The sequence below is a fragment of the Carcharodon carcharias genome, chromosome 2 (genome assembly GCF_017639515.1).
Source record: "Carcharodon carcharias isolate sCarCar2 chromosome 2, sCarCar2.pri, whole genome shotgun sequence".
Classification (NCBI taxonomy): domain Eukaryota; kingdom Metazoa; phylum Chordata; class Chondrichthyes; order Lamniformes; family Lamnidae; genus Carcharodon; species Carcharodon carcharias.
This window is the reverse complement of record NC_054468.1, coordinates 78718098-78734279: the sequence shown is the minus strand read 5'-3', so window position 1 is coordinate 78734279 and position 16182 is coordinate 78718098. Positions and strand designations below refer to the sequence as shown.

Genomic DNA, 16182 nt, shown 5'->3' with positions numbered 1-16182 from the left:
AATTCAAAAATCATTTTCTGAAATAAAGCATGGTTTCACAACAATACAGATCATTGGAGGTCAGCCCTCTGCAGTCGCAGAGGATTGTTGTGGGGCTCACAGGAGCTTGAATGTAACCCTCTTCCAAGGATCACCTGGTCCTGCCAAGTTAGATGACTTGGACAGATCAACTCTGCAGAATAGCTGTTAGATTTCGTGGCCCAACCCCCATTGGCAACCTGCCAATTAGAGCTGGGAATGTGTAGACAGCTCACCTGACAGATCTAAATCAGGCCCACCCACCACAATGGGTCTTGTTGGTGACAGCAGGCGGGTATCTTGATTGCTCTTCTCATTGTCTGCCCGATGTCACCGCACATGAGAAGTGACCCAATAGTCTTTCCTCCAATAAAATCAAATAGGTTTCTGCAAGTCTAAACTTGGTTCTCATGTCCTGGAATCCCCAAGTTCAGGGTGGTGAACTCGGACTCCACCTTACTGGGAGGCAAATATCCCACGGTTCAGAGCACTTTTTGTGGTAAACACATATTATTGATAACACACCATTTCACGTCATGTTAATACCATATTGCAAAATATCAGTTTTCTGAATGTGTGCCACAATTGTCATTCGTCAACATTTTACCAGATGAATCTAAATGCCTGCTCATTTTTCTAATTTACATTTGCTTTCAAGCACTATCCTCGGTGTATTCAGACTGTACAGGGGTCAGGGAGATCTCCTAAAATTCGCCAATTACACTAAAGTGAAAAACAAGCATATAATTTTCTCTGGAAAGATATAAATTAGATTCCATTTTCTAGACTCTGCTCACATCTCTGCTGCCATTATCTGACTGCCTGCAGTTGCAATTAAATCTTATTTTAGGTCCTGGTACCAATCTATTGTGAATGCATTTGAGCTGGATTGACATCATGTTCCTCTTATGCACAATCATCAATATTAATGAGGGGGAAAAAACACCTCTCCCCACATCATCCCTCTCTTAACGCAACTGTGAGTGCTCTCTCTCATGCTTTTGACTCTGCTGACGAATTATCTCTACTTTCGCTCACAGGGGAGCTCTACCAAGCAAACGACACCCTCAGCCAGCCAGTCCCTCGGCTCCATCCTGGTCCTTACCTCCAGTCAAGAGGACACCTCCTCCATTGAAGAGCAGGAAATAAGCAGCCTGGAAGACCCATCACAGCACTTACCCACACCCTCCCCCAAAACAGAGACACACATCTCGGTGATCTAGAGCGGGCTCGGGTTCACAATCCGGTGGTCACTGCATGGACAATTGTCCACAGCAGCAGGAAGAGGCAGGTTCAGCCGAGCTCCCCAGTACTCGGAGGACTGCTGGAGAAAAGGCACCTGTGAGGCCCAAGTCAGATGACGAACCTCTGGATTTGGCCTTCCAACTCATCCTGGAGGGTCAGCAGAAGGCGGGGGAACATTATGCAGAGCTGTTGGAAGCCTTCAACAGAGTGGCACGTGAGTCAGAGGAGTGCCCTCGCCTGTTCTCTGATGAAGTGATGCCCACATGTGCGTGCATGCAGGTCTCCTTGGGGCAGATGGCAGATATGCCATGGAGACCCTGGTCCAGCAGAATGCAGAAATGCGTGCACTCCATTGCGGAAGCCATGGATGAGTTCCTGCAGTGGAAACGTGAGAGGGAAACAGGACACTTTGACGCCCCTCCACGTGTACCTTCCTCTCTCAAGGAGACAGGCCAGGGCCCTCAGGCACCCGATGGGAGAAGGAGCTGCAGTTGGACACCCTTGGGGCATCCACTCAGGAATCTCAGAGGTTGTCCACTCCCTCCAAGACCCCTTTGCCTGTGACCTCCCCAACCATATCCACTGTCACTTCAGAGGGAGCAGCTGGCTCACAGGAGGACAGGCAAAGCAAGCCGGGGCCTCCAAGGACTCGGCTGTCCAGAGGGCGCACACCAAAGTCATTAGAGGCTACTGGGCCAACCATTCTACAGGCTGTCTCCACTCCTGCTGTGAATGCCAGGGCAGCCCCTAGAAGAATTGGTAGGCCTAGAAAAGTTAAGAAATTCTGATTACAAGTGGCTGCGCAGGTGAACATATTTTGTCACTTTATAATCTGAAAATATATTCACTTTCTATGAATAATGCACAATGTTGCCTGTCAGCTTCATTGACAGGCTTCGTGAATCCTCCCAATGCATCCACCCCCCCACCCCACACTAGCAGTTCAGCTGCACGTAGCCAAGTGATTCTGGAAGCAAAATTGTGTGGCAGGGCCTTTCAGAGCCTTGTGGAAGGTCTTTCCCACACACGCGGATCCTTCCTCCATCACACTCATCTCACTGTCCCAAGCTTTTTCAATGCTGCCTGCATCAGTTGTCCATCTGAGCTGACCTGCATCTCCGCTACCCACTGATCACACTCCCATGCAGCACCTGCTCCCGGACAACATAAGGCTCTGCTCACTTTTGATTTCGACAGCTATGGTAGTTATTAAGTTTCTGATCATCTCCCCTGTTCTTTCCCCTCACCCAGTCACCCACGTCCTTTACTCCATCACTGCTGACTCCCCTGGCATCACCTTCCACCTCCCCATCATCACCTACCAACCCAAACCCTTGTCTTTCCAGGATGTGTAAGTGAATGTGTATGTTCCCTACCTTCCCGAGAATCCCACCCCCATCCACATTGACTCCCTGACCTCCTCCTTTCCACCCCCAGGGTCCGTGTCTGCCTCCAAACCCCCACCAACCACCCTTGCTGTTGCTTCTATTGCTACAGGTGCACCCTCACCCTCCCAATCTGCTGGCTCTCTCTGCCCCCTCTCATATTAACAAATCCTTCCTACCACGCCCACCCTGAGTTCACTCCACAGACCTTTCCCTGCACGTTCACCTGGACATCCAGCACTCCCCTTACTCATTCCTGCCCTTGGACACCTTCTCCGTTCTGAACTACTTCCCCTCTCTGAACTCCATCCCCCCTCCGAACTCCCTCCCTTAAGCCGTCCTCCCCCCTTATGCCTACCTTCCCACTTGCCGCATTCTCCCCATTACACCCTCCTCCCCTGTACTCGCTCCTCTCCCCTCCCAACCACAGCCCCCCAACACTTTCGTTTCCCCACTCCCAACCTCACCACGCAGCACTCCTCCATACACCTTTCTCTCACAGTCAAAATTAGACCTTCCTGCCCCTCACACCGAATTGTCCCACCTCCATCTGCCATGATGTCTGATGCTGACGGGACCGGACGATTCCGCCCAGTCTTTCAAATGAAAACCCAAATGCACTTTCAGAGTTCAGCTTTTCAAGTGATATTCATTTCCATATTGGATTGCAATTAAAAGATTAATACAGATTGGGTTAGATGAAGACGAATGAAGAACCTTGTGTATCATGTAAACACAGGCATTGACCACATCTGTGCAGAATGTAATTCTGTAACTGTTACATCCTTTGGGTTGGGATAATGATCCCTTACAGTAGGACTCCCCCCCATAGGGCAGTGTATAAAAGTGTTGTACTGTGTTACACAGACCAAGAAAGCCAATGAGTTTATTCCAGCTCTCTCATGAGTTTGCTTATCTGACTGGGGAAAGTTGATGCAGGTGTTGGCTGGAGAGAAGGAAAACAAATAAGCCATGGTTCCGCTCCTGGGACTCAACCCAGCGACTTTACTAGAGAGTGGCATTTATAATCAATAACAATGACATGATTGGCAGGCGACTTAAATGATCTATCAATCAAATAGGCCATTCGGCTTTGCTGGCCTGTGCTGGCATTTATGCTCCACACAAGACCCTTCCTACCATTCTTCATCAGAACCTATCACAGAGCATTCCTTATGTTCTTACCTTCCCCGCTGCCTTTTCCCTGACAGTGACATGTCAAAAAAGATTGTCAGTCCTGTTAAATGAGACTGAACAGCTTTTGAGTTCTAAGTAACTTTTTAAATTTTAAGGTTAGTCAGTCTTGAAGCACAACAATAGTAAACACCAATGCCAAATCAAAATACTGCAGATGCTGAAGAGCTGAAATAAAAACAGAAAATGCTGGAAATACTCAGCAGGTGAAGCAGCATCCATGGAGAGAAGTGTTAATGGGCTAAATTTATACTTACCTGGCCTGCTGATATGGATGGTGCAGTGGTGGGCCAGGGGTGGGGTTAAGCCATGGGGAATGCAGAAGCTGGATTTCCCCCGTAAACTGTAGAGTTTTAATTTGCCGTGGGAAATTGAGACCTGGGGGCCTCGGGTGAGAGTGAGGGAAGGGATTGGTGGTCTGGTGGGTAGAATCAGAGGCCTTGTGGGGAAGGTTGAAGTTTTCGGGGGCTGGTGCCTGATTGTGGGAGTTCTTCAGGCAGGCACTCACCTCCTGCATCCACCAAGTCCTTGCCTGGATGTAGCTCGCCCCGAGGCTTTGGGAACCTGGCCGACAAGAATTAACATTGGAAAGCTGAATGACGATAAGGCTCGCACCCAGCCCGCCTCCTCGGAATGGGTTTGACTGTCTGCCCATCTTCCGGCCTCAGTTAAAGCTGGAAGTGTTCATGTTGAGTGGGAATCTGTTTTTAGGGCTTTAATCCCCACACCTGACCCAAACATGCCCCTTTTTTTTAAGTTAAAACATCCCCCCTCTGGTCAGTGCAATAGCTGGAAGAAGTTAGAGATGTAACAGTTTATAAATAAGTACACAGACAGGGAAATGGTGGTTGGGAAGGTAAAAAGGAACGCTCTGTGATCGGTTGAGATGAAGAACGGTGGGATGGTTCTTGTGTGCAATGCAAGTGGCAGCATAGACCAGCAAGGCTGAATAGTCTATTTGTGTACTGCCAGCTTTAATTCTGTAACTGATAGATCATTTGGACTTTTCCTATAGACCTGGGCCTGCATTTTTCAGATGGCGGGCGGGCTCGGTGGGAGCAGTCGTGGAGCCGATTGCCGCCTGCGATCGGCTCTGCACTGCCATTTTATGCGGGCGGGCCAATTAAGGCCTGCCCAGTGTAATACGCAGCCAGTAGCGCTCACTGCTATCTGTGTGGGTAGAGGGAGGAGGGAGAGTCGGGGCCAGCGCTCTTTCGCGCTTCAATCTCCCTGAGGCATGGTGCTGCCTCAGGGAGATTGAATCGATGTTCAAAAATTTAAATTAAAGGCTTAAAGATTTATTTGAACATGTCCCCTCATGTGACTGTGTCATATGAGATGGGATGTGTTTTTATATTTAGGAATTTAAAAAAATTTATTTCATAAAAGCATTAGAAAACCTCATCCTGCTCGTGGATGAGATTTCAAAAAAAATGCGAAGGCTGCTTGGCCTTTTTGCCTGCCCGCCAACCTTAAGGTCAGGCGGGCAGCATTACCAATGACATGAATCACTTTCTTAATGGCCTTAATAGGTCGTTTACATATCGACAGGCACGCAGCCGACTCCGGCGCGTCCCGCCAAACGAAATATAGCAGGATGTGCGTTTAAGTCAGGACGCACGCTCAACAGCATTGCGCGTCATTTCACACGTTGGCATATTGGAGCCACCCCCAAATGTCGACTGAAAAATCCTGCCCCTGGTATGTTGTAATGAGCCACAGTGACCAATAAAATCCAATATTTATTCAAGATTTGCCTCAAGTTTGCTGATCTGGCTGATTTGACCTCTGACTTTGTTCTTTCCTCCCCTCCCAACATCCCACCTCCACCCCGCCCCCCCATAGTTTTTCCTTAGCTCCGTATCTGTTCAAAACCGGTTGCATTTCTAACTCCTTCCAGTTCTGGTGAAAGGTCATCAACCTGATATGTTAATTCGGCTTCTCTCTTGACAGATGCTGCCTGACCCACTGGGCTAGATTTTACCATCGGCGAGTGGGAGCGGGGCGAGCGGGGGCAGGGCCCGCTCACCGACATGTAAAATGACATGCGGTGATGTTGGGCAGAACTCCTGACGTCACCACGCCCCATTTAAATTTTCAGGAAGGTGGGGGCTCAGCAAAATCAACTGCGGGCCCACCGACCTGTCAATGGCCAATTGAGGCTGTTGACAGAGCATTTAAAGTAATTAGTGGACCTGCCCGTTGAACCTTAAGGTTGGCGGGTAGGTCAGGAGTCCCGACGCAAACTAGAAAAAGCATGAAACCTCATCCACAGGCAGGATGAGGATTCATGTAGGGTTTTAAAAATTTTAATAAATTTTTTGGGAAATTATGAACATGTCCCAACTCAGGTGACATTGTCACATGAGCGGGGACATGTTAGGGAAATTTTATTTTTCTATATTGAGCTTTTTAACATTTATAGACCATCTCCCTGAGGCTGAACTTAGCCTCAGGGAGATGAGTGCACTCTTTCATGCACATGCGCAAAAGAGCACACTCTCGATTTTAGGCATTACCCCCGCCCGCGCAGGAAGCGCATATCGGGCCTTAATTGGCCTACCCACGTAAAATGGCGCTGCGCCTCCGATCAGGGGTGCCAATCTGAAGCGCGCCCGCATGCGCCTGCCCATCAACTTCCCCCTCCCGATGCGGGGAAAATTCAGCCCATTGAGTATTTCCAGCACTTTCTCTTTTTCATTTTCTATTACATGCTGTATTGCTCCTTTATGGTTGACTTTTAACTGCCCTCTGAAATGGACTTGCAAGCCATTCAGTTCAAGGACAATTGGGGATGGCAATAAAAGCTGGCCTTGCCGGTGACGCCCACATCACATGAAAGAATAAAAAGAACAGTCCAACTTCTAACATGCCTTGAGCAATACCGCTGGAGTAATAGTAAAATCAATGTCATAAAAACACAACATCTTGTTTGGCCTCTTTCACACCTCTCTTTATCGGCCAATTTACTCTGAGACAATTTTTTAAAAAAGAAAAGTGAAAGACAATCATTTATAATGTCCTGATAAGCTCACCCATCAACACAAAATACCTTATTAGGCAGGAGTCAGAATATCTGTACTTGATGGAAGATGAATTTGCAGCTCATTTGTGGGCGTGAATTCAAGCTTACAGTTTAAACAAGAGAACAAAACTAGATCATACAGTTTTTCTGCGCTTTGCTGAGACATTTAAAATCTGCCTTCCCCCATGAATATAAAGCACTCTTTGAATGAACGAGGTATTACAAATTCCTTGTACAGTCACTACGCGATTAAGCTAAATGTATGAATCTCCATTTATCAGCAGCTTGCAGTCCTTTTGCTAATGGTATAATTAAATAGAGCTTTCTATGTGACATCTCATTTAGCTTTCGGCACGTTCTTTCAGTCCCTGACTGCCAGTATGGATCGTGTTGGGTTCTACTTTGAGGTTATAAACTGACCTGCCTTTGTGTCAACCACCTAATGGGAAATACGACTTGTCTTGCTGGATTGAGCCATGCTGCAGTCACAGAGTGACTACTATCTTTAGCTCAGCTGACAGAGGATGTACTCCACAAGCTTTCACAGCAGTAGCTCATTGGAAGGGAAAATGTGGTTGGATATACAAAGCAAATTGTCTGTGACCGAAGTATATACAATACACAATGCTGCATTCTTCTAAATTGAATGTGCAAGTATCACTTTTAAAATAAAAACAAGCACTGCTTTGCTCACCCAGGAGAAGCTCAGTCAGACATTTGCTCATTTATGTGTGCACTATTCAAATGTTGGAGCAAAATTTGTGCATGGGTTTTTCTGATCTTCTGGGGGGCCACTTAAATGACCATTTTCACCATTTTGTCTGTTGATTCTGTCAATCACCTGCAAAATTACATTGGGAGCTAGAATATGGCCAATGTTTGGAAACTTCAGAAAATTGTTTTTTTGATGCTATAAGAATGGTTATTTCAATGACCATATGTATGCAAAGTCAGTGCTGCAGCACATTTTTCACTGACTACTCCCATGTTGTCTCCCTAATGGCTAAGTTGATAAAGGCACTGTGCTGTGTGGATATATCAACCGGAAGATCCACATTGGTTCCTAGTCCATAACAAAGTGCCTGATCTCAACTGAAGTGATGCTCCATGCTCTCAATGACCTAAGCTAATAAAGAGAAGGCAGTCAACTAGAATTCTCAATCCTGACTGCTATTTCTTTTGTAATTAGTTCTCCAGATCTGGGTAGTGCCATCAAGACCAGCATTTATTGTCTATCCCTACTCACCCTCGAGAAAGTGGTGGTGAACCTCCATCTTGAACTGCTGCAGCGAGCGTGGTGAAAACACTCCCACAGTACTGTTAGGCAGGGAGTTCCAAGATATTGACTCCGCGGTAATAAAGGTCATGGTGACCAAGTCTTGGGAAGAAAATTAAGGGACAGCCTTTCATGGGGGTCTATATGTGTGGGAGGAGGGGAAGCTGGGTTCCAGAGCTGTTGGAGGGCGAGGGTTCATGCTGCCAGAGCTGTGGAAGCATGCAAACAGGTGGCGAGCATGTACTGCGCAATGCGTGAAATTTAAAGGTCCGAAATACAGGACCAACAGTATCCCAGCACCATGCAGGCCAGGACACAGGACAGTGGACTCAGATAGGGGATGATGCCAGAACATAAGGGACGGTTGGTCACCCTGGGCAATGTGTGTTCAGTCAGTTTGATGTGTGACTTGGAGGGGAACTTGGAGTTGATGGTATTCCCATGCAGCTGCTGGACTTGTCCTTCTAGGCAGTAGAGGTGGCTGGCTTTGAAGTTCAGTGTGCCTGGGAAATGCATGTGTGTGAGCTTTGGGTGAGGACAGGGTCATTCTTGGCTGTGATGACTTCCAGAGTGCAACAACCTGTGTAGCATCAGACACAAAGATTGGCCACTTGAGCAAAGTACAAGCTGTTATCCAACACTAGTGGGACTGTGCTCCAACAAAAAGTCAGCATCTTCACAGAAGAGAAAAAAATACCAGAAAGAAAAAAATAGTTTTCTTCATTGTGTCAGCTGGATGGCACACAATTGTTTATTCATGATTATTTTATCAGGGGTCAAGATAGCACCTGACAACAAAACCCAGAATTCAGACCCTTAAACTGACTGAAAAATTAGAGCACAAATGTACTAACAAATCTTGGTCACCTGTCAGTAAGTTAAAAGTTCGTTTCTGCACCGAAGAATGACACACGTCAAGACGGGATTGTGTACCCGAATTGAAGAACAATTATTAATTGAAGGTGATTTATGCTTGATTATAGTACACTGGGTACTAGAAACACAAGTGTGAGCACGGACAATAAGTGTTATTGGTTATCTGACCGTGAAATGCTTCATACTCAAATGCAATCCTGACATCTACATGGAAGCAATTCCCAGCACAATTTGGGGGATAGTCATTGGGAATAGAAACCTTGGATGATTGCTCCCCTCCCATCTTGAGAACATTGGCCAAATCTTCCCATCATCAGCGGAACCCGTGTGTCCAATGCTGATCAGACAGAAAACTGCCCATTAACCCGGATACGTATGTTATGGCCAAAGGTCTGATCCAGGATGCAGAAGAACTCCCTCAGTGCAGGAACCTATGGGGAGACCAGCTAAGAGGATCAGCGCAGAGGACACGCCCCTTTTCGTAACATCAGTTGCCGTGTACTAGTAAGTGCTTAAAGCTCCCAAGGCTTTTCAGAGTGTTAGTAAATGAGTGTGTGAGTGAATGGGTGGGTGTAAGGGCGAGTGAATAGGTAGGTGAATGAATGAGTGGGTAGGTGGTTAGGTGGGTGAGGTGAGTAGGCCATTAGCTGGGTAGTCAGGTCAGCCGATTAGTCGGGGGCTCTGCAGTGTAGTTGGGAGGTCGAGGGGGTAGTTGGCTGTTCATGGGGATGACTGGGGAGGTCATTTGTGGCGTTACCCAGGTGTTAGACCAGGTTTTAACCTGTCTACCATTTCCTGGGTAACTATCAAAGTAAGTTGTGTGGATCTGTCCCAAGTCTCTGACTAGCTCATGGAATCAACCCATTGGAAGTTTAAACTTCTCAAGCAATTTCCAAGGATATCCATGCGTCGGGACTTCTGCAGAGTCCTGATGCACATCTTCCATCGTATATCCAGCCTCTGACAATCCAGAGACTGGAAAATTTGGGCACTATATCTATCTCATTATAGAGAAGGCTGAAATCAGTTAGCTCAGCATGGACAGGAAAAGAGCAAAGCCCAAAGGCAAGATACTCCACCATACATTGTACGTATTCACTGACTACTGGTGGGACCTTCTACCAGCACCATGAGTGAAGCACGATGTTTAGTCACAATGAATGATCCGTTACTGTGCAACCAAACTTGCAACTTCACACATGAACATCAACCTATACCTTCCATTCTGAAATACACCACCCTATTTGGAACATAATATTGAATCTTGAATTCACCAAATCCATGCTTGCAATTATTAATTTTTATGTGCCAAACAAAACTAAAAGCTTCAGCAAATGCAAACTGAAAAAAAACCTGTAATTTGTGGAAAATCATTTAATAATTGGTGAGCACTCCAAAACAGTTTACAGGCTAAGTTCATTGATGGATATAAATGTGCAAAGAATGTTGCAGGACTGCTGACTGCCAATGAGTTCCCATTGTTTTTTTCACTTGTGTAACAGATCGCTGAGGGTGCTCTAAAGCTATGAGTTTTCCGCGCTCTTGAGAACACTCTCCATCAAGCCATCACATCATATGGGCATCTCAGTGTCTGTAGTATACATGTTGACTTACTTGTACATGGCATAGCCCTGGGGTCTGTCTCTGCTCTGAAGTAGCTTTTCTCACAGGTACATTGGGATGAACTCTCCTGGTGTGAGTAGCTATGAGGCGGACACTTCATGCAGTAAGCATCCATGGAGGAGGCCTTGTAGAAACCAGGTCGACATGCTAGGAGCACAAATCAGAAGAATGTGTTAGAACCGGAGTACTTCAGTGACATCAATGAATTGAGCTTAACATGAAACAAAACTCTATCCTCCCCATTCAGGATGGTAGGTTGAAAATTGTTGTTGCCTCCATGCCAGAAATATAGGGCATTCCTGCTAACTGAATGGGCTGTCTTATGCAGAATAGGAAGCAGCATTAATATTAGCACCAGAAAAAATTAAAGCCAGCAAAATCCTGCCTTGGTGACAGGCAGTACTGCAGCAAATGCTGGTTGGAATGGAGATTGAGGAAATAGATCTTCCTGCCTGTAATGGGATGTGGGTTTTTGTCGGATGCTCTTAAGAATTGTAGTTCCAGAGAAGGCGGGTGGGCATAATGCCAGTGATGCATTTTGATGCCACCAGCAGAATATTTACACAGCACTAAGATAAGCAGCACCCAAAATAAAGGTTAAAAATTTCAACTTAATCCCCTGGCTCCAGATACAAGGCAGGCCTTTGTTTGAGGAAATTCTTGCAGGCATTTCCACCATTAAATAACCAAGTTTATGATTTACAATTGGAACACTGTGTTTTATTTATCTGTGCATTATGCTGCAAATGTTATTTCTAACTGTTCAAACTGACAAAAGACAGATAGAAAATGGTGACTGAGAACGGTATGAACTTAGCTGAGCTCAACAACGACAACTTTGGAAGAAGCTCTGCTGGTTACTCATTTCTCGTTGTAATTTTTTAGAAATTCTGATGCATTCATATTCAGTCGATCAGACATTTGATAACTGAACAGATAAACGGTTATTCAATTAATTGGAAATTTTCACTTTTGGGATGTATGACACTGAGTAATGTAGGGTGACATTATTAACGCGAGACACAACAAAAGGGAGCTAACACAAGACTTTTAATGACACAGAGGCACTTCAGATTATCACAGATGAGAGTTTATTTTCATTTTTTTAAGCACGTTTCTTCTAGAAAAACTATGGTTTCTGGGAAATAACGTGCTAATTTACAGCCAGACAGAAAGTGCCATTCATCTGTTATTGAATTGAACCAGAGGTAACTCTCCAATCACTGTGACTCTACTCAGCTGAGAAAAAAAAGGGAGAATTCAGCTTTGAGGTGCCAGCTTGATCTTCATTAATGCTTCATCATTTGTCAAACTTCTAAGACTAGTTATCCCCTTTCCCAAACGAGTCTCAGAATATAACATGGGCCCAGGGAACCAACAGCATAGAATGTCAGTGAAGCTTTCGAAGTGAAATTGAGATTTCTAGTTGACGGTTAGTTACCTGGATCTTCATGTGAGGGATACAGTTGTATTACACTGCCCATTGAATCTGGCTGGTAGTGATCCAACGCTCAGTGTATACTACAGGCTGAATCTGCAGGCCCTGCCAACGTTGGGAATAGAGGCATACGGGGGCTCGAGAATTGTGAGACTGGCTACGGTTTCCCAGCCCTACTCCCAATGTTGGCTATTTTGGATGACACAGGTTCAAGGCCAGGGAAGGCCATGCACCTCCAAAAGTCGGACAGGAAATTAGGATTGTTAAGAGCCTTGTTAAACAGGGAATACAGAGGTTGACTTGAGACTTTCCAGTTGGCCTCCAGTTTCCAGACATGACTGGGGGCAGGTCAACAGCCTGGAAGCAGGCACCCAGCAGAAGGCCAGGATGCCAGAACTCTAGGCAGGCTTATAGGCCCTCCCACCCTGTCTGGGTTGGAGGTGCAGTTAAAGGCAGCCCTCTTCAGGGGCTCCCCCCCACCAACCACCACCCCCAACAATTTTGGTCTGTACGCTTCTTTTAATTTTTAATTAAAATCTTTTTAAAGTGCCTGAGAGGGCACTTCCTGTTCAGGCGCTCTCCCAATTGCTTCTACTGCAGCCAAGTGCTCCTCTGAAGCTGGAATGCTTCTGATTTGACAGCCCACTCTCCATCCTTAATTGGACAGTGAACCTCCCTCCATGCCAATTAAAGGGGCACCCCAGTCAAAATTCCAGGTCAGTGACTGTATCCCCTCGGAGTGGGTTCGGAACCAGGAAACACGGATCCTCTTTCTCATTCCTGAGGCAATAAAAATCAGCCCTACATGCCTGGCAGTTCCATCTTAGATGGAAATCCAGTTATTGTAAGTTATCAGACAATGGGCGGGATATTCCGCACCCGCCCGCCGCCAGGATCTTCCGGTCCCGCCGCAGGTCAATGGACTCCTAGCTGGGGTGCCACCTTGCCCACGGCGGGCCAGAAAATCCTGGCCAATGATTCAACACCAATTAGAAGAGCTATTAGGGGGCAAGACTGATGTTTTCTATTAAATTAGAAAAAGAAATATGCATCTGCTATCCAAGGAGAATCTCATCACCTCACATTGACATTTGGTCACAGTTTCTAAAAACAATATGAATTTGGTGAATCTTATAGTCATTGGGCTTCATTATTTTTCTTCATGAAACCATCCCTGGTTTAAGTACCTTCATCAAATCGTGATCTTTGCAAGCCACTTTGATTACAGCATATGAAACACGACTTATTGGAGCACTAACAACATCAACACAACTTAACCTTTCACAGTGTGTAGCATTTCTTCACATTGGCCAAAGGTATGTCAGCATCTATTTGCATATATTAAGTAAGTCAGGGCCATAAAAGTGCACCACCATGTGCCAGAATAGTCTGGATGCCAAATGTAAACACAGGAGAGGAGGCAGAAGTAAAAGTGAGGATAGAGAGGTAAAGAGGGAGGAAAGGTAGGGGTGGGGAGAGGAAAGTGTTCGGGCTGGAGGACAAGAGAGGGGAATTCATAAGTAAGTGAGCCATCCTGACAGCTCATTAACTAACATTCTGCCTCTGGGCTGCACAAACCAGTCAAAGCAGGGAAAGAGTGAAACATTTGGTTACAGCTCCTGAGGGTTAAAGAAGGGAAAATTTGTTTGGCTGCCTGGTCCTGATCAGCAGTCTCTACTAGAGATTGGGTGTAGAGGACAGGATTGGTCCCAGTTATAATCTTGCCATAACTCAATGCCTGCGCTCATTGTCAATGCTCACATGTGATTAACAGCCATTGAGTGTAGAACCAGAGGGGGGATCAACACATGTAAATCAGACCTCAGTGAGAGAGTCAACTGCTTAAGGAGTGGAGACAATATAAGAGCAAAAATAAAAGTTAATTACTAATCAGGACCTGCTAAACATCATTCTTATGTAACAACAGTAAATGCCTAACTCATTTATCATCCCACAGAAGGTCTTTTTACCACTCAAATCTTTGGCGAAAGATACTTGTAGTATAAAAGTATAAAAGCAAAACACTGCAGATGCTGGAAACACTCAGCAGGTAAGGCCACACCTGTGGAGCGAGGAAGAACATTTCAGATCAGTCATCTTTCTGAAGAACTGGTGAAAAATCATTCACCTTAAAATGTGAACTTTTCTTTGTGTTTCTCTCTGAAACTATGGGTGGAATTGTCCCAGATTTGCACTTAGTGCAGTAGCGGGCAGGGAAAAAGACGTTTTACCCACCAGCCAAAATGGTGGCTTTTCACTCCATATTGTCCCAATCCTGCCTCATTAATCTTCCATTCTCTGGAAACACTCCAGGTCACTGGTAGGGCATCCCGTCATTCGCCTGGTAGGGCATCCTGTCATATCAGGCCTTTAGTAAACCGGGTGGCATATTTAAAGGCCACTGCTGCACAGGGCTAGTACTCTTTGATGCTGCAAGCTGCCAAAGGGAGGAATCATGCTGCCCCCAGATTTAGCGATGCCTCGCTGAAGTGCCTACTGGATGCAGTGGAGTCCGCCGTGAAATCCTCTACCCACACACCGGGAGAAGACCAACAAGCAAGGTCACCAATCCTGCATGCGAGATGGTGGCAGAGGTGATCAGCGCCAATGCCCTGTAAAAGAGGACAGTCACCCAATGCCGCTACAGGGTGAATGGGCTCATCCGTTCCTCCAGGGTCAGTTACTATTCTCATCACTCTCAACTCACACTCACAAACGCATCACACATCCACAGGGATCTCACACCTCAAGGGACAACACCACTAACTCTCATACACACCCTCACATCTCCATCAGGCTTATATCCTCTCGAGCTCACCTCTTCATCCTGTCCATGGCTCTGCTCACCACACAAAACATTCCACGCAGTGCCATGTGTCCTGCTCATGCTCTCTCCATCTGTTTTCATGCAGGAGAAGTTGGCTCACAACAGCAGAGAGAGGTCCCAGACCAGGGTGGAGTGGTCCACTTTAGGCCCCACACCCACTTTGAGGAGCGTGCCATTGTGCTGACTGGTGAGGACGTGGACCATGCCTGTGGCGTTGGTGAGGTCAGCGGTGAACACCCACATGAGGATCTTCCTGCACCACATCATCCCTCTCTCAAAGCAACTGTGAGTGCTCTCACTCCTGCTTTTGACTCTGCTGCCATGCACAAATTATCTCTACTTTGGTTCACAGGGAGCTCTGCCAAGGGACAGACACCCACAGCCAGCCAGTCCATCCAGGTCCTCACCTGCAGCCAAGAGGACACCTCCTCCATTGAAGAGCTGGAGATAAGCAGCCTGGAAGACCCATCACAGCGCTTACCCACACCCTCCACCAGCACAAAGACACACATCTCGGTGGGAACTAGATCTAGAGCAGGCTCCAGTTCACAATCTAGTGGTCACCACACGGACATGTGTCTGCAGCAGGAGGACACTCAGAAGACTGCTGGGGAAGAGGCATCTGTAAGGTCTGAGTGACGAGCCTCTGGATTCAGCTTTTCAACTCATTGTGGAGAGTCAGCAGAAGGCAGGGGAACATCACGCAGAGCTGCTGGAAGCCCTCAACAGATTGGCACACAAGTCAGAGATGTGCATCCGCCTGCTCTGAGGAAGTGGTGCCCACATGTGCCCATATGGAGGTCTCCATGGGCAGGATGGCAAATGCCATGGAGACCCTGGTCCAGCAGAATGCGGAGATTGCATGCAGACCTGCACTCCATCGTGGTAGCCATGGATGAGATCCTGCAGTGGTAATGCAAGAGGGAAATGGGGCACTTCAACATCCCTCCAGGTGCTCCCCTTGCATCACCCCCCAGTAGCAGTCCAGCTGCACACAGCTGGTCCATGAGTGATTCTGGAGAGAGAAATGTGTGTATGCAGGGCCTTTCAGGGCTTCATGGAAGCATTCTCCCTTTCACGTAGATCCTTCCTCTATCACAATTATCTCACTGTCCCGAGCATCTTCAATGCTGCCTGCTGGGGTTCTCTTTCAGTTGTCCATCTGAGCTGAGCTGCATCTCCACCCACCCACTGATCACACTCCCGTGCAGCACTGTTCCCAACCAACACGAGGCTCCACCCACTTTCAATTTTGCAAGATGTTGCTGCTGAAGT

The 16182-nt window shown here is 46.7% G+C and overlaps 1 protein-coding gene across 3 annotated transcripts in view; it reads right to left on the bottom strand.

Moving 5' to 3' along the window:
* epha4b (eph receptor A4b) overlaps window positions 1–16182 on the bottom strand; it is a 386334-nt gene that overhangs the window by 165887 nt on the left and 204265 nt on the right. For all 3 annotated transcript variants that reach the window (XM_041174192.1, XM_041174183.1, XM_041174175.1), the window contains one exon: window positions 10634–10789. In XM_041174192.1, coding sequence (XP_041030126.1) covers window positions 10634–10789 — 156 coding nt within the window. The remainder of the gene's footprint in view (window positions 1–10633; window positions 10790–16182) is intronic.